This window comes from Gymnodraco acuticeps, unplaced genomic scaffold, assembly GCF_902827175.1.
Source record: "Gymnodraco acuticeps unplaced genomic scaffold, fGymAcu1.1, whole genome shotgun sequence".
NCBI classification, from domain to species: Eukaryota; Metazoa; Chordata; class Actinopteri; order Perciformes; family Bathydraconidae; genus Gymnodraco; species Gymnodraco acuticeps.
The window spans coordinates 1-25,865 of NW_022991851.1; the positions used below are offsets into that span (position 1 = coordinate 1).

The 25,865-nt window shown below is 47.2% G+C and overlaps 1 protein-coding gene across 1 annotated transcript; it reads left to right on the forward strand.

Annotated features, from left to right (window-relative positions):
- Positions 1-5,694: 5,694 nt before the first annotated feature.
- Positions 5,695-19,984, forward strand: nox5 (NADPH oxidase, EF-hand calcium binding domain 5; the record flags this gene model as incomplete). The annotated part of the gene is given in 8 exon segments (XM_034199885.1): positions 5,695-5,862; positions 8,467-8,599; positions 11,638-11,768; positions 11,890-12,078; positions 12,942-12,986; positions 13,222-13,346; positions 14,844-14,928; positions 19,885-19,984. Coding segments are annotated over 8 exon segments (976 nt in total), but the record flags the coding sequence as incomplete, so codon positions are not given.
- Between the last annotated feature and the right edge of the window lie 5,881 nt (positions 19,985-25,865).

The window sequence follows — 25,865 nt, forward strand, 5'->3', positions numbered from 1 at the left end:
GAACCTGTGATGTTGCCCTCTGTGTCGTATTGACAGAAACCGCTTTGAAGCGTGGCACAGATAAAGACAGAAACAACTGATTTTTGTATATAATGTGTATATATATATATATTTGTATTATATTTATAATAACACTTTTGCCTTATCAGAATGAAATCCCATGCTACCTCAATCAAACTTTCACATTATCATAGTGACATCCCATGTATATATTTCCAGCTTTGAAATGGTTTCGTTGTGTATGTTTGTGTTACCTGAAAAATAATATCATTTTCAAAATCTGTTTTTACGTTTTTTTGTTGTGATTTTGGGTCCAAAATGTTCATATAGTAGAAGATCACTGCTCTAAACAAAGTCAAAAATCCTACATCCAAACGAAATAAATATAATTAATTATGATGAATACGTTAAGTCTTGTTCATTGTTTTTCACTTTTATTAAATGTTTGATATTTCCGGTGGAAATGGTGGACTATCGGATATTCAAAATGCAGCATATTTTCACTCTTACACACATATATTCTCCTTTTACATACATACATTTTCACTCTACACACATATATTCTCCTTTTACATACATACATCTTCACTCTACACACATATATTCTCCTTTTACATACATACATTTTCACTCTACACACATATATTCTCCTTTTACATACATCTTCACTCTACACACATATATTCTCCTTTTACATACATACATTTTCACTCTCACACACGTATATATACTCACACATTCATAAATGTTGCTCTCATATTATCATATTTCAATGCACACATTCATATATTGTCACTCACACATTCATGCATGTTGTTCTCATATTCATATAATGTAATGCTCATATTTATACATTTTGCTCTCATGCGAAATCTACTAAAACAAAGTATGTCATGGTAGTGGTCAGCTGTTAAACACAAAAGTGTATCTTAAGGGCTGTAAATATAATAAGCCTGTTGTCAATTTTAGACACAGGCTTATTATATTTACAGCCCTTAATAACATTCATTTTCTGGACTCAATGTGTGTCTTGGCCGTTTTCTTTGTTCCAAGCAAACGAGTGCTTTTTGTTTTGAAATCACTTCCGTGAGTTTCGCGGGCCTGCCCCCTCGCTCCACTGACCATTAGACCATTTAGTAAGGTAACAAGCAAAGGGCAGAAACGCCTCTCAGACGCTCTTCCGTTACTTTAATAAAGAAAAACAAATGGTCCGTAGATACACGGACTCATATAGCCTATGTATGTATACTGTAAGGAGAATGTATGTGCGTGAGAGGACCAGTATGAATTACGGGATAGAAATATGCAAACACAAACCTACAGACTGGGGGATGGGAGATCACAGGAGTGGGGGGGGGGGGGGGGGGGAAGAGCTGTGGAATGTGACCCTTGGGAGAATTCCTCCACACATTCCGATGGCCAATTCGTTTTAAACAAAGAGTTCGCAACACAGGACAGCATGGGCAACATGGGGGGTGGGGGCTGGTGAACGGTCTGGTCAATGTTTGTAAACACAATCCCCAGGATGTGTCCTAATCAGGAGCCGGGTAAATGAGAGACTGAGGAGCCCCCGAAAAACAGATCCCGAAATAGCTCGTCCTCGTTTCCGCAGCAGATAGGCCGACAGTATGGTGTCTGTGTTATGTCAGTCATTTTAAATAAAACGTTGAAAACTGAACTTGAAAATGGTTTCCTCTTTTTATTTTATGTATCATTTTCGGGACGGGGAGACGTGTGTGATTAAAAATGAATTTGCAGAAATGTAAAGTGATCTAACTAAGTTCTATTCATATTCTTGACGGGAAGAGCAGTGTAAATGGGTGGCCATATGCATTTGAAAAGCAATATAAATCACACAGTTATTATACAATAGGCTATAAAAGCACCATCGATAACCATTACCTTTATCCAATTCAAACTTTGGATGGGAAAAAATGAAGGTGTACATGGTTGGGCTATACTGTAGGCCCAGGAGCGCCGGGTGCTGTAGGCTAGGGAAGGCTAAGCCTTCCCAAATATTTGTGTAACTGCATCTTGGTAAAATAAAAATATAATGTCTTTGACATTAGCGCTGCTATGCAGCCACCTGTGCCCTGTACCACGAAGCCAGTTCAACATACCCTGGATATGCTTGAGTTATCTTAACTAACCTTAACAAACGAGATCTCGCTAAACGGTCCTACGGCGCTGGTCATCAACTCGGTAAATCAAGCCAGGGTTTCTCTCTCCAGCTGAGAGCGCGTTCACGTGAAAGGGGCGGGGTTAGCTACATTTGACCAATCACAAACAGGGACAAGTGTACTGACAGCGCAACATCATACTTCATTAATGAAAAGTAAACTAATATTAGACAAATATGAACTTTAAACATCCATGATGACTTAAACATATAATCCAGGATACAAGCCACATAGTTGCACCTGCAAGGAGAATACAGAACAACTCGTTAAAAAATAAACTACCGAGTGTTTGAAAGCGTACAACAGTTTTATGATACTGCCCCATCTAAAACACGAGGGGATCTGACTTTATTACATTTGAGTTGAGTGTTTCGTCAACTTAATGTGTTGCTTAAAATAATACGTCTGCATACAGTAGGACAATGTAACTAAGTGTTGCACGGCCAGATACGGCTCGAGAAGCTGACTCAGATAAGGAAATATTGTGATATCGATGTGAGATCGATGATCTGATTGATGATGTGATGTCAGTGTGATATGAATGATAAGTGCGACACGTCGGCGTCTTCTCTGCATACGGCAGTTTAAACTGTATTTCCTTTATCCTGTAATATGACTTGATAGATTTAAACTCCGCACACTGAGCTCTGATCGGTCAGCAGACGGTGCTTTCACTGAGTTGATCTCTTTTCTATAGACGCCGGAGGCGGGCAGCGTAAGATGAAAACAAAAGTTATTTAGCCTTCCCAAACCTGCGCCTCACGCGCCGCCTATGTTAGGCCTACTGTATACATACAAAGGCCATTCAAGCTAGAGTTCTTCTGGAAATGTTCACATCAGGCACCTTCAAGTTAAACAATACTAAACAATTAACACAGTAGGCCTAAATTATGTGGATTAAACCACATTTATTTCGTTAAAAATAAACGAAATATGATTTTGTATGAATGATTAAATGGAGGGTGAATTGCCCTAATGTGGGACATTTTTGCATTTCAGACTTCGGGAATATATTGCGATATGAAGCCGATACAATAAATCTAAATCCATTAGGCTACCATTCCGAAACCCCCAGTAATATTAGACACTAATAATACAGTCAACTATTAACACTGTACATATTATTGTTTGCCCGTGGGTTAGGATGATCGGTAGTGAGACCCGTGCTGCATTTTCCTCCGGTCGGATGTGATATAAAAACAAAGCGATTATTTTTGTTGTTGTAAACTCACGTGGAATAAATGTAGTGCATTCATTTCAACTCGCGAACATATGATACATTAAATGATCGTGAGGATGATGATTGAAAATCGTTTGTTTTAGCCTCGATGCATTTCCTGATCTAAAAACATAGCGATGGTTTTGTACTTACGCCAACGTGAATTAAACATTATTTTGTTAAATAAAAACATGGGGATGTTTAGTAAATGATTACATGTCTCTTATTTAGCACAGAATATGATCCTATCCGTGACATATGGATCTTAACAAATATCCGCTATATCAGATACCTGTAGATCAGCTGTTTATTTCACATGAGTTCCAGTGTGGCAGCTTTTTAATCACGGCTCCCCCTGGTGGATCCATGATCCATTGCAGCTGGTTTCATTATAATTAAATGTATTTATCAAGGAGGCGTTTCAAGTCCTGTGGGGGGGTTTTCCTTTTCAGCAGGGGCCCACCCCGTGCCGATCACGGACCCGCACGGGTAGGCGTCTGAAATGGAGCGCTCCATCTGTACGTGGAAAAACTTTGAGGTACGAGGAAACACTTTGAGGTACGAGGAAACACTTTGAGGTACGAGGAAACACTTTGAGGTACGAGGAAGACAAGGAAACACTTTGAGGTACGTGGAAACACTTTGAGGTACGTGGAAACACTTTGAGGTACGAGGAAACACTTTGAGGTACGAGGAAACACTTTGAGGTACGAGGAAGACAAGGAAACACTTTGAGGTACGAGGAAACACTTTGAGGTACGAGGAAGACAAGGAAACACTTTGAGGTACGTGGAAACACTTTGAGGTACGAGGAAACACTTTGAGGTACGAGGAAGACGAGAAAAAACTTTGAGGTACGAGGAAACACTTTGAGGTACGAGGAAGACGAGGAAACACTTTGAGGTACGAGGAAACACTTTGAGGTACGAGGAAGACGAGGAAACACTTTGAGGTACGAGGAAGACGAGGAAACACTTTGAGGTACGAGGAAACACTTTGAGGTACGAGGAAACACTTTGAGGTACGAGGAAACATTTTGAGGTACGTGGAAGACGAGGAAACACTTTGAGGTACGTGGAAGACGAGGAAACACTTTGAGGTACGAGGAAACATTTTGAGGTACGTGGAAGACGAGGAAACACTTTGAGGTACGTGGAAGACGAGGAAACACTTTGAGGTACGTGGAAACACTTTGAGGTACGTGGAAACACTTTGAGGTACGAGGAAACACTTTGAGGTACGAGGAAACATTTTGAGGTACGTGGAAGACGAGGAAACACTTTGAGGTACGTGGAAGACGAGGAAACACTTTGAGGTACGTGGAAACACTTTGAGGTACGTGGAAACACTTTGAGGTACGAGGAAACACTTTGAGGTACGAGGAAACACTTTGAGGTACGTGGAAAACTATATTAAAGGTGGGAGTATATACAGGTAACTTAAAGAGGTTTCTTAAAGGTCCCCTATTACACTCTTTATCATCAATATATCACAGGTCTCAGATATACACAGAGCCTGTCTCTGATTGGCTGAAACACCAAACAGATCATTGCAGCATTACCCATAATCCCCTCTGTTTCAGCCCTGTTTCCAAAGTGCTGATTCTCTGTCTGTTACTTTAGATGAAAACAAGGAGCCCCTCCCCACGCCCCTCTGAGAGAGATTTGGTTACAAAGAACTCAATGGAGCTCTAGGAGGAGATTCAGGTGATAAGGGGGGGGGGGGGGTTACCTTGTTGCTGATTGGCTAATGGTTACACAAGACGAAACATCGTTATGACATCATAAAGTGGCCAAAATCTGATCAGCTCATTTTCAGACAGGTTTTATGAAGATTGGTCAGGACAAAAAGAGAGGGGGTCTTTGTTCCTTAAAGAGTCTCTGAACACAGAGGAGACACATGTTTATGTAGAAAAACATGAAGAAGAGGATTTAGCAGAATAGGTGGCCTTTAAGTGTGTATCCATTAAAACCACATATTTTATAAAATGCTGCTTTCTATTATATCAGCTACAACGGCCCTGTCTTCATAATTGAACTTTTTGATGTTTGGGGACAAAATCATGCTGTTTTTCAGTTTCCTGCAAACACAACAACAACACACTATATATGGGTAACAGGTTTCTTAATGGAAAAGGTTGGTACCAGTGATATAGATGCATTGCTATTAAGCTCTGTGTGGTCACCTTAATAACAGTGTGTGTGTGTGTGTGTGTGTGTGTGTGTGTGTGTGTGTGTGTGTGTGTGTGTGTGTGTGTGTGTGTGTGTTGTCATCCTGCAGGTGTTTTACTGGTCTCACCTGTCCTATGTGTGGGTGTGGTCTCTGCTCATGGTGCACTGTTCGAACTTCTGGAAGTGGTTCATGGTTCCAGGTTTGATTTTCCTGCTGGAGAAGATCGTGGGGATGGCCGTCTCTCGGATGGGAGGCCTTTACATCGTGGAGGTCAACATGCTGCCCTCCAAGGTAATGAAGAGTTCCTCCTGATGGAGAGTTCAGGGCGTTGAGTTCGCACCTGTTGCCCTAGATACAGAGGTGGGAAGTAGTGGAGTACAAATACTTTGTTACTGTACTTAAGTAAATTTGTCTGGTATCAGTACTTTACTCACTACTTCTCTCATTTCCCAAACAGCTGGTTCCTTTAGTCTGAATGTGTGTTTGGTGCGTGATCATTATTCTTTAGAGTCATTGCGTGCCTATTGATTTGAACACGATCCGTGTATCCATCATTTCCTGGTCTTCTCTAAAGAAGAGGGACCAATGGAAACGTTGTCATGTTGCCGTTGTTCAGCATGGAAACATTCATTAGCTAACAATGACATTATTGTTCTATATATACAGTGGGGCAAAAAAGTATTTAGTCAGCCACCAATTGTGCAAGTTCTCCCACTTAAAAAGATGAGAGGCCTGTAATGTTCATCCTAGGTACACTTCAACTATGAGAGACAGGATGGGGGGAAAGAATCCAGGAAATCACATTGTAGGATTTGTAATGAATTCATTGGTAAATTCCTCGGTAAAATAAGTATTTGGTCACCTACAAACAAACAAGATCTCTGGCTCTCACAGACCTGTAACTTCTTCTTTAAGAGCCTCCTCTGTCCTCCACTCGTTAACTGTATTAATGGCACCTGTTTGAACTCGTTATCAGTATAAAAGACACCTGTCCACAACCTCAAACAGTCACACTCCAAACTCCACTATGGCCAAGACCAAAGAGCTGTCAAAGGACACCAGAAACTAAATGGTAGACCTGCACCAGGCTGGGAAGACTGAATCTGCAATAGGTAAGCAGCTTGGTGTGAAGAAATCAACTGTGGGAGCAATTATTAGAAAATGGAAGACATACAAGACCACTGATAATCTCCCTCGATCTGGGGCTCCACGCAAGATCTCACCCCGTGGGGTCAGAATGATCACAAGAACGGTGAGCAAAGATCCCAGAACCACACGGGGGGACCGAGTCAATGACCTGCAGAGAGCTGGGACCAAAGTAACAAAGGCTACCATCAGTAACACACTACGCCGCCAGGGACTCAAATCCTGCAGTGCCAGACGTGTCCCCCTGCTTAAGCCAGTACATGTCCAGGCCCGTCTGAAGTCTGCTAGAGAGCATTTAGATGATCCAGAAGAGGATTGGGAGAATGTCATATGGTCAGATGAAACCAAAATAGAACTTTTTGGTAAAAACTCAACTAGACGTGTTTGGAGGAGAAAGAATGCTGAGTTGCATCCAAAGAACACCTACTGTGAAACATGGGGGTGGAAACATCATGCTTTGGGGCTGTGTTTCTGCAAAGGGACCAGGACCACTGATCCGTGTAAAGGAAAGAATGAATGGGGCCATGTATCGTGAGATTTTGAGTGACAACCTCCTTCCATCAGCAAGGGCATTGAAGATGAAACGTGGCTGGGTCTTTCAGCATGACAATGATCCCAAACACACCGCCCGGGCAACGAAGGAGTGGCTTCGTAAGAAGCATTTCAAGGTCCTGGAGTGGCCTAGCCAGTCTCCAGATCTCAACCCCATAGAAAATCTTTGGAGGGAGTTGAAAGTCCGTGTTGCCCAGCGACAGCCCCAAAACATCACTGCTCTAGAGGAGATCTGCATGGAGGAACGGGCCAACAAACCAGCAACAGTGTGTGAACACCCTGTGAAGACTTACAGGAAACCTTTGACCTCTGTCATTGCCAACAAAGGGTATAGAACAAAGTATTGAGATGAACTTTTGTTATTGACCAAATACTTATTTTCCACCATCATTTGCAAATAAATTCTTTAAAAATCCTACAATGTGATTTCCTGGATTCTTTCCCCCCATCCTGTCTCTCATAGTTGAAGTGTACCTAGGATGAAAATTACAGGTCTCTCATCTGTTTAAGTGGGAGAACTTGCACAATTGGTGGCTGACTAAATACTTTTTTGCCCCACTGTATATATAAAGGGAGGTCAGGTACTCTTTCAAACAGCTGCTAGTTACACTCTAAAAACAAATGCCTTGGCTCAACAAATAAAATCAACGCAACAGTTTGCATCGATGTTTATTGAGTTAAGACAACTTCTAATGAAATTGTCTTAAAGCAACAAAGTTATTTGAGTTAGGGTTAGTGCTGGTCTTACCCGCTTTCAGCGGAGAGGAGATGGACACTGAAAAGGCAGAAAAGAAGGGTGATAGGAAAGAGAAAGGGGCCCAGAAGAGCAAGAGAAGTATCCGTGCTCCCACTGACAGTGAAGACAGTGAGCAAGAGAAAGAGAAAGGTGGAGAAATAGAGGAGGAACAAAAGAATGAGGAAGGAAGGAAGCTACATCTATGAAGGAACATAAGAAGAGAAGGAAGAGGGCAGCTGAAGGTACACAGATTAATATGCCAAATGTCAAACCTGAAATGTGAACTTTCACATTGAGTTTACTTGAGTAAAGAAGTTTAGTAAGTACTTTTACCAGAGTATTTTTAAACACGAGTATCTGTACTTCTACTCGAGTAAAGGCTGTGTGTACTTTTGCCATCTCTGCCTAAGATATCAGATGTTTTGTATAAAATGTGTTTGGGTTACTGTATGTGTGTGCAGGTGACTCACCTGGTGATCAAACGTCCTCAGTTCTTCCACTTCAAACCAGGAGATTACGTCTACATTAACATCCCCGCCATCGCCAAGTACGAGTGGCACCCCTTCACCATCAGCAGCCCCCCCGAGCAGTCAGGTACACACACACACACACAATTAGCTTTTCACACATAAGGAATTTATCACATAAAATAGCTTAGCGGTGGTGACGTGGAATCATGTGACCGTGCTGTAGTTCCTTTATAGTCCGACATTAGCCCCCTTTAGCTTAGCGGTGGTGACGTGAAGTCATGTGACCGTGCTGTAGTTCCTTTATAGCCCAACATTAGCCACCTTTAGCTTAGCGGTGGTGACGTGAAGTCATGTGACCGTGCTGTAGTTCCTTTATAGCCCAACATTAGCCCCCTTTAGCTTAGCGGTGGTGACGTGAAGTCATGTGACCGTGCTGTAGTTCCTTTATAGCCCAACATTAGCCTCATTTAGCTTAGCGGTGGTGACGTGAAGTCATGTGACCGTGCTGTAGTTCCTTTATAGCCCAACATTAGCCACCTTTAGCTTAGCGGTGGTGACGTGAAGTCATGTGACCGTGCTGTAGTTCCTTTATAGCCCAACATTAGCCCCCTTTAGCTTAGCGGTGGAGACGTGAAGTCATGTGACCGTGCTGTAGTTCCTTTATAGCCCAACATTAGCCTCCTTTAGCTTAGCGGTGGTGACGTGAAGTCATGTGACCGTGCTGTAGTTCCTTTATAGCCCAACATTAGCCACTTTTAGCTTAGCGGTGGTGACGTGAAGTCATGTGACCGTGCTGTAGTTCCTTTATAGCCCAATATTAGCCTCCTTTAGCTTAGCGGTGGTAATCTATCTTGCTAACCTTTTCTACTCCTCGTAGTCCCATGGAACCGTCCCCTCTGCTTTCAAAACTGCTGCCGTTACTCCAATCCTCAAGAAACCCGGTCTTGATCCCTCCTCCCTCACTAATTACCGCCCCATCTCCAACCTACCATTCCTCTCAAAAACTCTTGAACGCATTGTAGACAAACAAATTCACTGCCATCTCCAAACCAACCAGCTTTACGAACCCCTTCAGTCTGGATTTCGTCCTCACCACAGTACAGAAACTGCACTCGTCAAAGTCCTCAATTACCTCCTCACCTCTGCTGACACTGGTTCCCTCAATATTCTCATCCTCCTCGACCTGAGTGCAGCCTTTGATACCGTGAGCCACAACATCCTGCTCACCCGACTCAGGGACATTGGTATTGAAGGTATTGCACTCAGATGGCTCCAGTCCTACCTCACTGAACGATCCCACTTCATCTCCCTCCCCAACCACTCCTCTGCCACAGCTTCAGTCACCCAAGGCGTTCCTCAAGGATCAGTACTTGGTCCCCTCCTCTTCATCATTTACATCCTCCCCCTCGGTCAGATACTCCGCCACTTCAACCTGGACTTCCACTGCTATGCTGATGACACTCAGATCTATCTCAGCACCAAACCCCTCCATAACCCCCCCCTTACCCACATCGATTCCTGTCTGACAGCTATTACAACTTGGATGCAACATAACCTCCTCATACTGAACAGCAACAAAACAGAACTCCTCCTAATCGGCTCCAAATCCACCCTCAGCAAGGTCACTAACATAACTCTCACCATCGATGGCACCATTGTTTCCCCTCCAATCAGGCACGCCACCTTGGCGTAATCTTTGACCCCACCCTCTCCCTCGAACCTCACATCCGCCAAACAGTCAAAACCTCATTTTTCCTCCTCCGCAATATTGCAAAAATCCTACCCTCTCTCACCCGCCCCGCAGCCGAACAACTAATCCATGCCTTCATTTCCTCCCGCCTCGACTACTGCAACTAACTTCTTTACGGCATCAGCACTACATCCCTCAACAGACTCCAACGGGTTCAACATGCAGCTGCACGTCTCCTCACGCATACCACATCATGGCGTCACATCACCCCAGTCCTCAAAGACCTCCACTGGCTTCCTGTCTCCCATCGCATCAACTACAAAATTCTGGTCCTCACCTACAAAGCACTCCACCATCTGCCCCCCCCCCCCTTCTCTCACAAACCTTCTCACTCCTTATCAACCCCCACGGTCCCTCAGATCCACCGCAGCCGGACTCCTATCCACTCCCACATCCAAACTCTGCAGCTTTGGGGACAGAGCCTTCTCAGTGGCAGCTCCTAGGCTCTAGAATCCCCTCCCCCAAGATCTCTGTGACTCTTGAGTCCCTCACAGTCTTTCAGTCCCGCCTCAAAACACATCTTTTCAACTCTGTCTACCCATAAGCCCCCCCCTCTCTCAATCAACTTCCTCTTGACTGCCTTTTTATTTTTTACTTACTTGTTTGCCTGTCCTTGTTTGTCTCCCCTCCCTCATACTGTAAAGCGTCTTTGAGTTGTGAAAAGCGCTATATAAATAAAATCCATTATTATTATTATGTGACCGTGCTGTAGTTCCTTTATAGCCCAACATCATCGACTCCACTTTGAGCGATAGAATTACTAACAAAGCACTTATATACTAATAAAGGACTGGCTTATCTAAAGCCAGTTGAGTAGCACTTGAAATGTTTGGCTCTATGAAACCTGATGTACTTTATGATTCTGTTTTCTCCAAGGTTATGTCTTCCTGGTCGAATGTACTTATTGTAAGTCGCTTTGGATAAAAGCGTCAGCTAAATGCAATGTAATGTAATGTAATGTGACCGTGCTGTAGTTCCTTTATAGCCCAACATTAGCCTCCTTTAGCTTAGCGGTGGTGACGTGAAGTCATGTGACCGTGCTGTAGTTCCTTTATAGGCCAACATTAGCCTCCTTTAGCTTAGCGGTGGTGACGTGAAGTCATGTGACCGTGCTGTAGTTCCTTTATAGCCCAACATTAGTCTCCTTTAGCTTAGCGGTGGTGACGTGAAGTCATGTGACCGTGCCGTAGTTCCTTTATAGCCCAACATTAGCCTCCTTTAGCTTAGCGGTGGTGACGTGAAGCCATGTGACCGTGCCGTAGTTCCTTTATAGCCCAACATTAGCCTCCTTTAGCTTAGCGGTGGTGACGTGAAGCCATGTGACCGTGGCGTAGTTCCTTTATAGCCCAACATTAGCCTCCTTTAGCTTAGCGAAATCCCATTGGACTCACAGTGTGACTTTTGACCTGCAGACAGTCTGTGGCTTCACATCCGCTCCATGGGTCAATGGACCAACCGCCTGTACGAGTTCTTCAGAACCCAGGAGGAGCAGCTGGAGCCCAAGAGACTGAGCGCCAGTCTGAGGAGACGCAGGGGAGCGGAGGTACACACACACACACACACACACACACACACACACACACACACACACACACACACACACACTCACAGACGCACTCACTCACCCACACACACATTCTCTCTGAGCTGCCGTTTCTCCTCAGGAGTTCTTCAGCTCTACAGACTGTAACGGTGTAGCTTCTAATGAGGACGAGGCCATCGAGCTGAAGATGTACCGTCAGAGAGGATTTACCCCGCCCCTAGACCCCCAAGCCCCGCCCCCAGACCCTGCAGAGCCTCCTCCTGATAGGCTGGAGCCAGCGGAGAGAGGAGAGGCTCCTCCCCTCAGAGAGGTCAGTATTCCCATGATTCCCCGGGCCCTATAGAAATGTACTTTTAAAGCCCTCAATGGCCCCGCCCTACCTCTCTGAGCTGTCACACAGCTACACGCCCACTCGCACTCTCAGGTCAGCTGATCAGTTGCTCCTGAGGGTGCCAACAACAAAGTCTAAGCGCAGAGGGGACCGTGCTTTCTCTGCTGCCGCCCCTAACCTGTGGAACGACCCTTGCTCATCAGACAGGCTCCCACACTGACTGCTTTTAGATCCCGTCTAAAAACCCACCTCTTCTGCTTAGCACTCGGAAACAAGTAGATTGTTGCTTTTATTTGCTTTCAGTGGTCTATTTATTATATGGCTGTTTTTATGTTTATTATTATTACGTTTATTCTGGTTTGTTTTGTGTTTGTATTTTAAATGTATGTATTTGATGTTGTGTGAGCTCATCTCTCTACAGCACTTTGGTCTGGAGGTTTGAAAGTGCTATATAGATAAAGTTGGATTGGAAGCAACAGACAGCGTTAAACAAGAAACAGATATAAGAGGACTCGTAAACTAAGAACTATTTATATTCTATTCTATTTACTTGCACTATTATCTGTGTTATTGTGTTGCGCTGTAGGAGGAGCCTGTGGCCTCAGATGCTCATTGTCATAACTGCACTGAATCCTTGAAACACAATTCACACTTGATGTTTCCCTTCAATGTATAGACCGTATGTCAGCAGTGCGGCTCTTTAGCTGATCCGGTCTCTCTCTTATATAAACTGCCTCTTGTGTGACTTTGTTCATCTTTTAAATATGTAGGTGTTTAGTCTTTACTTCCTCTGCTCTATATCTGATGCTGAGTTAATGTGCTCTCTGCGTCTGAACCTGCAGGTCCCTGCCAAGCTGGGCGAGAATCACCGAGTCTGCAACATCAAGGTCTGCAAACACATCTGAGCGTCTTCACGAACGTCTTTCACTATTCCTGTTTCCTGTTTCCTGTTTCTATTTTCTCACAATCTTCCAAACGTTTTCGAAAGAAAGGTAATATTCAAAAAGAGATAAAAAAACTATAAAATATAAAGAAATACTGTGTGTGTGTGTGTGTGTGTGTGTGTGTGTGTGTGTGTGTGTGTGTGTGTGTGTGTGTGTGTGTGGGTGGTGTGTGTGGCAGTGTTATGTGGACGGACCCTATGGGACCCCCACGCGGCAGATCTTCGCCTCGGAGCATGCGGTTCTGATCGGGGCCGGGATCGGGATCACACCCTTCGCCTCCATCCTGCAGAGCATCATGTACCGGTGAGAACACACAGAACTACATCTCCCAGCATGCATCAGCGGGACGGGGTGATTGCAATTTTAAAGGAGGGGGAGGGGTAATCATTTATGGAGAGCGAAAGGGTTCTTTTAAATCAGGAAGAGAGCAACACTGGGTAATCAAGGAGCCAACTTTAAAACACAATCATTTATTCAGAACATAAAATCTTTACTCAGAAAACTAAAATCAGAGCCGTCTAAAATATAATCTCAGTAAAAAGATAGTCTAAAACTATGTTAAAATACAATTAAACGTAGTTAAAACAATACAAAGAATTCAAATGTTAAAAGGGTTAAAAGTATTTTCTCAAAACCAGAGTCTTTCCAGGGCTGCGAAGGTGCTCCGTCGACCCTCTCTCGGACTGCCGTGTCTCTTAATCCCTTTGCTGCGTGCGTCTGTGCTCCTGGTGCGCTCTGCCGTCTCCTTCGGCCTCTCTCAGCCTCCGTCTGTGCTCCTGGTGCGCTCTGCCGTCTCCTTCAGCCTCTCTCAGCCTCCGTCTGTGCTCCTGGTGCGCTCTGCCGTCTCCTTCAGCCTCTCTCAGCCTCCGTCTGTGCTCCTGTTGCGCTCTGCCGTCTCCTTCAGCCTCTCTCAGCCTCCGTCTGTGCTCCTGGTGCGCTCTGCCGTCTCCTTCAGCCTCTCTCAGCCTCCGTCTGTGCTCCTGGTGCGCTCTGCCGTCTCCTTCGGCCTCTCTCAGCCTCCGTCTGTGCTCCTGGTGCGCTCTGCCGTCTCCTTCAGCCTCTCTCAGCCTCCGTCTGTGCTCCTGGTGCGCTCTGCCGTCTCCTTCAGCCTCTCTCAGCCTCCGTCTGTGCTCCTGGTGCGCTCTGCCGTCTCCTTCAGCCTCTCTCAGCCTCCGTCTGTCCTCTGCTGCTCTTCTCCTTCCCAGGTGTGGTCACTCATTGTCAATCAGCATGGCAAGGCCAATCCAAACATTTCAAAAATAAAAGCATGCAGCAGGAAGTTAAAACCAGTTAAAAAGGAAAACACATTTCAGAATAAAACACACACTTAAAACCATGCAATAATGAATCATTAAAATACATTGTGACACAATGATAAGATAAGAAGCTGCTATGAATATTAAGTGAGATGATAACATGATTATGATCAACTAAAATGTTATTTGTTTCTTTTACGGAGGAAGTAGTTTAAGTAATTTGATGAAGAACACCACCGGTCAGACACACACACAGAACTACATCTCCCAGCATGCATCAGCGGGACAGGGTCACTGCTATGATAAGATAAGATAAGATAAGAAGTAAATTATTGATCCCAATTTGTGAAATGTTTGCGTTGCAGCAGTCCGCACTGATATAACTGTGTGTGTGTGTGTGTGTGTGTGTGTGTGTGTGTGTGTGTGTGTGTGTGTGTGTGTGTGTGTGTGTGTGTGTGTGTGTGTGTGTGTGTGTGTGTGTGTGTGTGTGTGTGTGTGTGTGTGTGTGTGTGTGTGTGTGTGTGTGTGTGTGTGTGTGTTGCAGATACCGCATGAGGAAGCAGAACTGCCCCAGCTGTAAATACTCCTGGTGCGAGAACATGAAAGACAGCGACATGACGTTACGCAAAGTAAGATCTCTAACCAGCGGGTCAGGAGTTAAGAGTTAGAAGAGTTTAGAGTCAATGAACTCAGTTATTCCCCCCTCTGGAGAGACTCTATGAATCCTCTCACGTCCTGAACACAGACGAGGTCGAATTCTCCAAAAGTCAGCTCCTCTCGTCTTCTCCACTATTCTTCTCCTCTGTGTGAAAGGTCACAGGGTTAAGGGATAGTGGATTCAAAAGGACTTAGGAGACAGGCCCGGTTCTACGGGGGTGCATAAGGGTGCATTGCACCCTCAGTTGAGTCGTTATGCACGGTCATTGGAAAAATGAAAAGTGAAAAAAAGAAAGATATTACATATATAATAATAATAATAACAATAATAATAATAAGAATTTAGTTGAAATAAAATAAATGGTAATTGTGGTTAAATAACATTATCTGCTGCATTTATTTGGTCAATTTAAACGGTAAGTAACGTTATTATGTCAGGTGTGCGTGACCTGTGCCGCTGCGCGTTCGTCCTCTGCAAGGTGCTTACACGGCAGTCAATGATGGAACTCAGAACATGGTTAAAACAACCAGCCCTTATCGCCAGCAGTAACACTGCATCTACTGCAGGTAATACCAGTTCAGATCATGGGGACATTACGTTAACCGCGGCCACTGTCGTGGACACTAATTGTCACGATCTGTCTTTATGGTGTTTTGTCTTGTCTTGTTTCATGTTTTATTTTGAAAGGTCTTCACCTCCTGTCTTGCCTGTTTCTGTCTGCGTTGTGTCTTGTTTGGATCTGTCTGTGGTTCCCTGTCGTTAGTTTCCCTGGTGTGTCTGATTACCCGATTGTGTTCACCTGTGGCCCCTGTGTTTTCTCCTCCCTCCTCACCTGTGTCTTGTTTCTGTGATTAGTCTTGTGTGTATTTAAGTTCTGGTTTTTCTGTCTGTCTTTGTCGGTTCGTCTTTTGTCATGACTAGTTCGTCGGTGAGTGTTCTGTTTTGTCTGTGTTATCACCTAGCCTTGAAATAAAGGAACTTTCACTTTGATCTGCATTTGGGTCCTACCTGCTTCACACACCGTGACAGTACGAACCGACCACATTATGGACCCAGCAGATTCAGCCCTTTTGATGCGACAGGCGGAAAGTCTTGGATACTCTCTGGAGTATATTTTTTATACGTGGAAAGGCGCCTCATCTAGACGGGGTAGAGAGGCTGCGTTGAAGGAGGCACGTCAGGAGGTTGCTCGCAAGCCCTGGCTCTGGAGCTTGTTGCCCGAGTGGCTTAGGGTTTTCTCACGTAGCCCTGAGTACCAGGCTTCATGTTCTGACCCTTTCCTGGGGTCTGGTCTGGCGTTTGGAGGTCCACGAAGCCTCCAAAAGACTCCTAAAAGACGAAAGGCCAGGGTTCCAGCGCCAGTTCCGGCTCCAGTGCCGGACCCAGCAGCCATGGTTCCGTGCTCCAGTACCATCCCACATAGCCATGGTACCGTGCTCCAGTACCACCCCACACAGCCATGGATCCGTGTTCCGGTTCCTTGCCTAGCAGCCATGGTTCCGGCTCCAGTGCCGGCCCCAGCAGCCATGGTTCCGTGCTCCAGTACCATCCCACATAGGCATGGTACCGTGCTCCAGTACCACCCCACACAGCCATGGATCCGTGTTCCGGTTCCTTGCCTAGCAGCCATGTTTCGGGCTCCAAAACCGGCCCACACAGCCATGATCCAGGCTTCAGCTCCGGACCTTACAGTCATGTTTCCGGCTCCAGAACTGGATCTTACAACCGTGGTCCCTGCACCAGAGCTGGCCCATACAGCCATGGTTCCGACTCCAGCACCTCGTCTCCTGCTGGCTCCCCAGCCGACGCCAGCTCCCCGAGTCTTGTCGGCGTACCGGCCGACTCCAGCACCTCGTCTCCTGTTGGCTCTCCAGCCAACACCAGCTCCCCGAGTCTTGTCGGCGTACCGGCCGACTCCAGCACCTCGTCTCCTGCTGGCTCCCCAGACGACGCCAGCTCCCCGTGTCCTGTCGGCGTACCGACCGACACAAGTTCCCTCTCAAGTCCCCTCTCAAGTTCCTACCCGAGTCCCCTCTCAAGTTCCTACCCGAGTCCCCTCTCCAGTTCCTACCCGAGTCCCCTCTCCAGGTCCTACCCGAGTCCCCTCTCGAGTTCCCTCTCGGGTCCCTCTCCGGTCCCTCTCCAGGTCCTACCCGAGTCCCCTCTCGAGTTCCCTCTCGGGTCCCCTCTCGGGTCCCCTCTCGAGTCCCCTCTCGAGTCACGTCTCAAGTCCCTACCCAATGTCCTGGTCCGTTGGAGGTTCTGCTGGGGGTCCTGCCAACTCCATGTCCTGTCCCGTTGGAGGCCCCGTCGACTACTCCTCTGCCGGGGGTCCTACCAATCGTATGTCTGTCCCGTTGGAGGTCCCGCCGTCTACTCTCCTGCCGGGGGTCCTGCCAGCTCCTTGTCCTGTCTCGTTGGAGGTCCCGCCGACTACTCTCCTGCCGGGGGTCCGGCCAACCCTTTGTCCTGTGCCGTTGGAGGCCCCACCGACTACTCTCCTGCCGGGGGTCCTGCCAACCCTTTGTCCTGTCCCGTTGGAGGTCCCGCCGTCTACTCTCCTGCCGGGGGTCCTGCCAACCCTTTGTCCTGTGCCGTTGGAGGCCCCGCCGACTACTCTCCTGCCGGGGGTCCTGCCAACCCTTTGTCCTGTGCCGTTGGAGGCCCCGCCGACTACTCTCCTGCCGGGGGTCCTGCCAACCCTTTGTCCTGTCCCGTTGGAGGTCCCGCCGTCTACTCTCCTGCCGGGGGTCCTGCCAACCCTTTGTCCTGTGCCGTTGGAGGCCCCGCCGACTACTCTCCTGCCGGGGGTCCTGCCAACCCTTTGTCCTGTGCCATTGGAGGCCCCGCCGACTACTCTCCTGCTGGGGGTCCTACCAACCCCTTGTCCTGTTCCGTTGGAGGCCCCGCCATCCTCTGTCTTGCCGGGGGTCCTGCCAATCCCGTGTCCTGGTCCTCTTCCGTGGGGGATCCTGCCGAGGCCTGTCCCACCAGCTCCGGTTCCTGTCCGTCCGACACCGGGTCCTGCCCGGCCTCCGGCGCTGGCCCGTCAGCGCCTTCCTGCCCGGCTTCCGGAGCTCTCTGGTCTTCGCCCTCGATCCCGGCCCGCGATCCCGGCCCTCTGTGAGCCGTGGTCTTCGCCCGCGATCCCGGCCCCCTGACTCTTCCTGCCGCTGCCCTCGTCCTCGAGCCTGGCCCCCTGACTCTTCCTGCCGCGGTCCTCGCCCTCATGCTCGGCCCCCTGAGTTCGCCCACGATGGCCTTCGCCCCTCCATAACCCCCACCTTGGACTCTGTCTTGCCCCCGGGCCGTCCGCCCGAGTCCCCCTTCTCGGCTTCTGCCTTGCCCCCGGGCCGTCCGCCCGAGATCCCTTCCGGGTCCTCCGCGGTGCTCTTGGGTTGTCAGCCCAGACCCGTCCTCCGGACCCCCTCCATCCCCATCACCTAGCCTTGAAATAAAGGAACTTTCATTTTAATCTGAATTTGGGTCCTACCTGCTTCACACACCGTGACACTAATGCCCGACTCGCCGGCTTTCCCCGCTCACGGAGGCGGAGCAGCCGCAGCCGTCTTCGTTGCCCCAAACACCGCCACCCCTCAGCGGCCCGCAAGTGCCAGAGGACCTCGGCAAAACAGAGCCAGGTATATTTAAAAAAGTACCCAACTCGCCTGTACAGTGGGGTGAGGCGCTCATTTTGCAGCTCATGGTTTCAAAAAATTACATTACATTTAGCTGAGGCTTTTATCCAAAGCGACTTACAATAAGTACATTCGACCAGGAAGACACAACCTTGAAGAAAACAGAATCATAAAGTACATCAGGTTTCATAGAGCCAAACATTTCAAGTGCTATACTGGCTTTAGATAAGCCAGCCCTTATTAGTATATAAGTGCTTTGTTAATAGTTCTATCGCTGGAAGTGGAGTCGAAAGAGATGAGTTTTCAGTCTGGAAGGTGTGTAAGCTATCTGCTGTCCTGATGTCAATAGGGAGCTCATTGCACCATCTTGGAGCCAGGATAGCAAACCCACGTGTTTCTGCTGATGGGAACTTGGGTCCCCTTCGCAGCGAGGGTGCAGCGAGTCGTTTGGCTGATGCAGAGCGGAGTGCACGTGCTGGGGTGTACGGTTTAACCATGTCCTGGATGTAGGAAGGGCCAGATCCATTCGCAGCATGGTAAGCAAGTACCAGTGTCTTGAAGTGGATTCTAGCAGTTACCGGAAGCCAGTGAAGGGAGCGGAGGAGCGGAGTGGTGTGGGAACATTTAGGAAGGTTGAAGACCAGGCGAGCCGCTGCATTCTGGATGAGCTGCAGAGGTCGGATGGCACATGCAGGTAGACCACCCAGGAGGGAGTTGCAGTAGTCTAGGCGTGAGGTGACGAGAACCTGGACCAGAACCTGCGTGGCTTTCTGGGTCAATTTCTCCGTCATAATCGGTTGTTTCCGTGAACGGCCGACTGTTGAGTGACGGCAAATGCTGCGGCTGCAAGGCATTGTGGGGCAGCATTTTCTCCTCTCCTTTCGGTGAGGGAGGTCCAGTGGTTCCTAAGCTAAAGGAGGTTATAAAGGAAGCTTGAAACCTCCTTTCCTATCATGTAGAGAATTGGAACGGCACTTATCATGGCTGCCACTGAGGGACTTCCGGGTAATTTCACTCCGTTAGGAAGGGTCCTAAGCTAAATGGACTATTCGACCGCAACCGTAGAACTGGTCCCATCAGATCCTGTCTCCTCCTACCTGTCAATCCTCAACTGAGTCAAACCCAGATCTGAGGTCCGTCAGAGGGTCAGGTTCCTCTGCAGGGATTGACATGTTGTTGAAGTGGCTAATGGAGCTGCTGTGATGCACGAAACATTTCAGACTCGATCTGACCACAGAGTTATATTGTGCCGTAGATCATGTGACATTGTTGTGTTGTGGACCCTGCAGGTGGATTTCATCTGGATCAACCGAGACCAGAAGTCCTTCGAATGGTTCGTTAGTTTGCTGACCAACATGGAGATGGACCAGGCCGACGAGGAGCCAGAAGGTGACCCAATATAAACATTACATTAAATATATATAGTAGGGTCTCCAGCTCACGGACACTGCAGGATGCTAACCTGCATGTTGGAACATTACACTATTAGCAACATAATTACAGCATGTGGACAAAAGTAAAAAAATGGCTTGTCCGATTTGGACAGTTCTGGAGTGGTTTGGGGGGTTCTTGAGGAGGCTGAACCCATTAATGACATTTCCATGTTTTAACTATGTCTGCATATGCTCAATTATTGCAAACTAATGCAATGTATGCTAACTGTGCTAATGTCCCAGCATATGCAGGTTAGCATCCAACATTTCTATGATCTGGAGACCCTACTCTGCATCTCTTTCATGGCTGGAGGGATGTATTGTTGTTACTCTGCATGTGCTAATTAATGCAACTTACACTAACTGTCAGTGGCTCCTCTGAACCGTGTAGAGATCTTCTGAACCCTCGTGTTGTGTTCGATAGCTGTTACCGTTCATGGTGTTCATGATTTATCTCAGTTCAAAACACTCAGAAATAATGACTATCATCCAATATTGTTTTAACTACATCATAACTAACGTATTATGCATTCATAACCGTACAATCCTGTTGTCATTCTATTTGATGGCCCGAAACACATTACTAACCCTGACTTGAAACAGGTCACGGGAGACCTGAACACAACATAAGGGTTAAGGGCATGGGCGTCGCAGCCATTATATGAGGGTGGGACAAGTCCCCCCCCACCTTTTAAAATGATTAGTTTAGACCCCCCCACTTTTACTATGCGGAAAGTCCGTGCATCGGTCTATCCCCTCGCCGCTCTTTGTAGAGCGCTGTGTCAGTGCGTCATTATCAAATCCATTCCACTTGTTTATTGAGAGAATGCCCAAATCAATGAAACTCCGTACCATATTTTCACTGCTACTGTGTACCAAGGCAGATTCTCAGAGCCGTGCACATGAGCCGTACACCTGCTGCGGGTTTTGTGTAGCTGTGTCTTTAGTTGTAAAATCATTTGTGTGTGTGCAACTCGATTTTGATAGGAAAGCAACTGGAGACTTCTAGAATTGTGTGAGTAACATTCTGTCTTTAGACTTCTCTGTTTCAGTGTGTGTACTCTGTATCAATGCTCTGCAGTTGATCTGACTGAAATTGTGATTTTAAATCTCAAAACCGCTACAGTATCTGTCAGGCAGAAACTTGGGACAAGTCATTTGACTGAAACTTTAAAACTGAACTAACTGACTGCTAGGGTTAACTTTGATTTAAACATTTGTAGAATACTAAGAGCTTTATTGAGTAGGTGTAACTGTATTAAGGGTTAAACTCATAACTTTATAACTTAGGGTTTAATGTAATTGTAAAACCATTGGGCCACTGAAAATACAATAACAAGTCAGGAGGAAGCCAGTCTAGATTTCCTTTTGAGGGCCACCAGCTGCAGAGAGTTAACTAATTAAAGGGACGTGGCCCCACAGCTGTGAGAACTCAGCAATCAGGTGTCCATTTTAGGTAGCACTTTCCTGGAGCGTCAGCGTCAGACAGGCTAAGACTGACAAAGACAAAGGAGTCCTGCAGGAGTAAGACTGACAAATACATTGGAGTTTTGCAGGAGTCACGAGGGAGGCAAAGAGGAGGCAAATCCTACTTTGATTGAGCTAAAGTATCGCTGGTGTTTTATTTTATTTGGTTGTTTAGCCCCTCAGGCTATAATCATGTGTATTTTCTCCATTCCTGTTCATGTGTCTTCTCGCAATTATCACTGTTCCCGTGTATCTCCTAATCGATATAACCGGCCTGCTCTCGTCTATCCCACGTGCTCCACTGAGATCCAACATCTAGTTTCAGGTGGCCTGTGGAACTGCCAGTCAGCTGTTCCTAAGGCTGACTTCATCTCTGGCTACGCCTCCCTGCAGTCTCTGGATTTCCTTGCTCTCACTGAGACGTGGATTACTCCATCCAACACATCCACCCCAGCAGCTCTCTCCACAGCATATTCCTTCTCCCATACACCCAGACCCACTGGCAGAGGAGGTGGCACTGGTCTCCTGCTCTCTCCCAAATGGAGCTTTTCCCTCTTCAAGCTACCTAACTTCACTCCTTCCACCTTTGAATTCCATGCCGTCACAGTAACCCATCCTATACAGTTAACCATTGTTGTTCTCTACCGTCCACCAGGCGCCTTGGGGGACTTCTTGGAGAAATTAGATAATCTCCTCTCACACATCCCTGAAACTGGCCCTCCCGCTGTACTTCTCGGAGACTTCAACCTCCAGACGGGGAAGATAGACGAACTAACATCTCTGTTTACCGCCTTTGCTTTCTCACTGTCTCCGTCCCCACCAACTCATAAAGCTGGCAATGTCCTTGATCTCATATTCTCAAGGAACTGCTCTACTTCTAACCTCTCTGTAAACCCGCTCCACACATCCGATCACTTCTTTATTTCATTCTCTCTATCCCTTTCCAAACATAACAAACTAATCTCTTCTCATCCTGCACCTGTCCGCCGTAACCTTCGTTCCCTCTCCCCCTCTACCTTTGCCTCGTCGGTGCTCTCAGCCCTCCCTTCCTCTGACTCGTTCCAACTACTACCTCCAAACTCTGCTGCAGAAACTCTCCTCTCTGGACTCTCTCTGTCCTCTCACATCTCGGCAGGCTCGTCAGTCCCCTCCTGCTCCCTGGCTAAATGACGCACTGCGTGCTAATAGAACCGTCCTTCGGGCAGCTGAGCGGAAACGGTGGAAATCCAAACACCGTGACGACCTCCTAACCTATCAGGCTCTCCTCTCCTCTTTCTCTGCTTCGATCTCTCAGGCAAAAAGCACTTTCTTTCAAGATAAGATCCAATCTTCCTATTCCAATCCCAAAAAACTATTTTCCATCTTCTCCACCCTCCTGGACCCCCCCAAAGCCCCTTCCCCCTCCTCCCTCTTGGACCCTCCCAAAGCCCCTTCCCCCTCCTCCCTCTTGGACCCCCCCAAAGCCCCTCCCCCCTCCTCCCTTCTGTCAAGCGACTTTGTTAACCACTTTGAAAAAAAGGTTGATGATATTCGCTCTTCTATTTCTGACTCACCTCTACTCACCGCTGGGTCACCAGACCCTCCTTCCACCAACACACTAACCTCCTTTTCCCCTCTCTCTCCAAGTGAGGTTCTTACCCTCATTACCTCTGCCCGCCCTACCACCTGTTCTCTGGACCCTATCCCTTCAAACCTCCTTCAGACTATCGCTCCTGATATTTTACCGTTTCTCACCCATTTCATCAACACTTCTCTAACTTCTGGTCACTTTCCAAACAGTCTCAAGGAGGCAAGAGTAAACCCTCTCCTAAAGAAACCCACTCTCAACCCGTCTGATGTTATAAACTACAGGCCTGTCTCTCTCCTCCCGTTCCTGTCTAAATCACTTGAACGCGCTGTCTTTAAACAACTCTCCTGTTATCTCCATCAGAACAACCTTCTGGATCAGCACCAGTCTGGTTTCAAGGCAGGTCACTCCACAGAAACTGCTCTCATTGCTGTCACGGAGGAACTGCACACTGCTAAAGCAGCCTCCCTCTCCTCTGTCATCATCCTGTTGGACCTGTCTGCTGCATTCGACACGGTGAATCATCAGATCCTCCTTCGCACTCTCCAAGAACTTGGAGTTTCAGGCTCTGCACTTTCCCTCCTCACCTCATAGCTCAAAGACCGCACCTACAGGGTTACTTGGAGAGGGTCTGAGTCCGACCCTTGTCAATTAACTATAGGGGTCCCTCAGGGCTCTGTTCTTGGTCCCCTCCTCTTCTCCCTGTACACAAACTCGCTCGGATCAGTCATTAGCCCGCATGGTTTTTCATACCACTGCTACGCTGACGACACCCAATTAATTCTGTCCTTTCCCCACTCAGAGACCCAGGTCGTCGCACGCATCTCTGCTTGTCTAGCTGACATCTCTCAGTGGATGTCTGCTCATCACCTCAAGCTCAACCTTGACAAGACTGAGCTGCTTTTCCTTCCGGGAAAAGATTGTCCCACTCTTGACCTAACAATCAACATCGGCACCTCTGTTGTTTCCCCGACTCAGACTGCAAAGAATCTGGGTGTGACCCTAGATAACAACTTGTCCTTCACCGCAAACATCGCTGCTACAACCCGTTGCTGCAGATACACGCTTTACAACATCAGGAGGATGCGTCCCCAGCTGACCCAGAAAGCCACACAGGTTCTGGTCCAGGCTCTCGTCATCTCACGCCTAGACTACTGCAACTCCCTCCTGGCTGGTCTACCTGCATGTGCCATCCGACCTCTGCAGCTCATCCAGAATGCAGCGGCTCGTCTGGTCTTCAACCTTCCTAAATGTTCCCACACCACTCCGCTCCTCCGCTCCCTTCACTGGCTTCCGATAACTGCTAGAATCCACTTCAAGACAATGGTACTTGCGTACCATGCTGCGAATGGATCTGGCCCTTCCTACATCCAGGACATGGTTAAACCGTACACCCCAGAGCGTGCACTACGCTCTGCATCAGCCAAACGACTCGCTGCACCCTCGCTGCGAAGGGGACCCAAGTTCCCATCAGCAAAAACACGTGGGTTTGCTATCCTGGCTCCAAGATGGTGGAATGAGCTCCCCATTGACATCAGGACAGCAGATAGCTTACACACCTTCCGGCGCAGACTGAAAACTCATCTCTTTCGACTCCACATCGAGTGATATAACTATTAACAAAGCACTTATATACTAATAAAGGACTGGCTTATCTAAAGCCAGTTGAGTAGCACTTTAAATGTTTTTGCTCTATGAAGCCTGATGTACTTATATGATTCTGTTTTCTTCAAGTTGTATTTTGTTGGTCGAACGCACTTATTGTAAGTCGCTTTGGATAAAAGCGTCAGCTAAATGCAATGTAATGTAATGTAATTTCCACGCTGCGAGGCTCCGGCGCTAACAGTTCACGAGCGTGCTCCACTAGCACCCGGATATAAAGCTGAGAGGCTGATAACTACAGCTCAGTGAGGTGAAGGACTCTCTGAGAGGTGGAGGGAGAGTCCTCTCCTGTCAGACTGAGAGGCTGATAACTACAGCTCAGTGAGGTAAAGGACTCTCTGAGAGGTGGAGGAGAGTCCTCTCCTGTCAGACTGAGAGGCTGATAACTACAGCTCAGTGAGGTGAAGGACTCTCTGACAGGTGAAGGGAGAGTCCTCTCCTGTCAGACTGAGAGGCTGATAACTACAGCTCAGTGAGGTGAAGGACTCTCTGAGAGGTGGAGGGAGAGCTCTCTCCTGTCAGACTGAGAGGCTGATAACTACAGCTCAGTGAGGTGAAGGACTCTCTGAGAGGTGGAGGAGAGTCCTCTCCTGTCAGACTGAGAGGCTGATAACTACAGCTCAGTGAGGTAAAGGACTCTGAGAGGTGGAGGAGAGTCCTCTCCTGTCATACTGAGAGGCTGATAACTACAGCTCAGTGAGGTGAAGGACTCTCTGAGAGGTGTTTAGAGTCGGAGAGGTCCTGATAATTTATTCCGGTAAATTACTCTGACCTACTAATTGACCTGACCGAAGTTATTGAGTCTATGTAAGGTTGCTGCTCTGCTCAGATCCACCAACGTCAGCAAGATCTCACCTCTTCCTAACCCCCCGAAGAACCAGGTTCAATTAACTGCTGTTTCAATTCAGACAACTCTTTTTTAATCTGTTTAAGCGATCCCGAAGGATTTTGATATCAGTAAATGGAGTGTGCTCCTACCTAAGTGTGTGTGTGGCAGGGTGCAGTCTTACATTTGAAGCAGGAGAGGATTGCACAGGTTGTCTTTTAAATTATCCCAGTCCAACCGGTGGGATTCAGTTTATTTGAAGAAAAATAGGTCCAAACTAATACAGGGGTTTTACCTTCTCTCTTTACAACATTA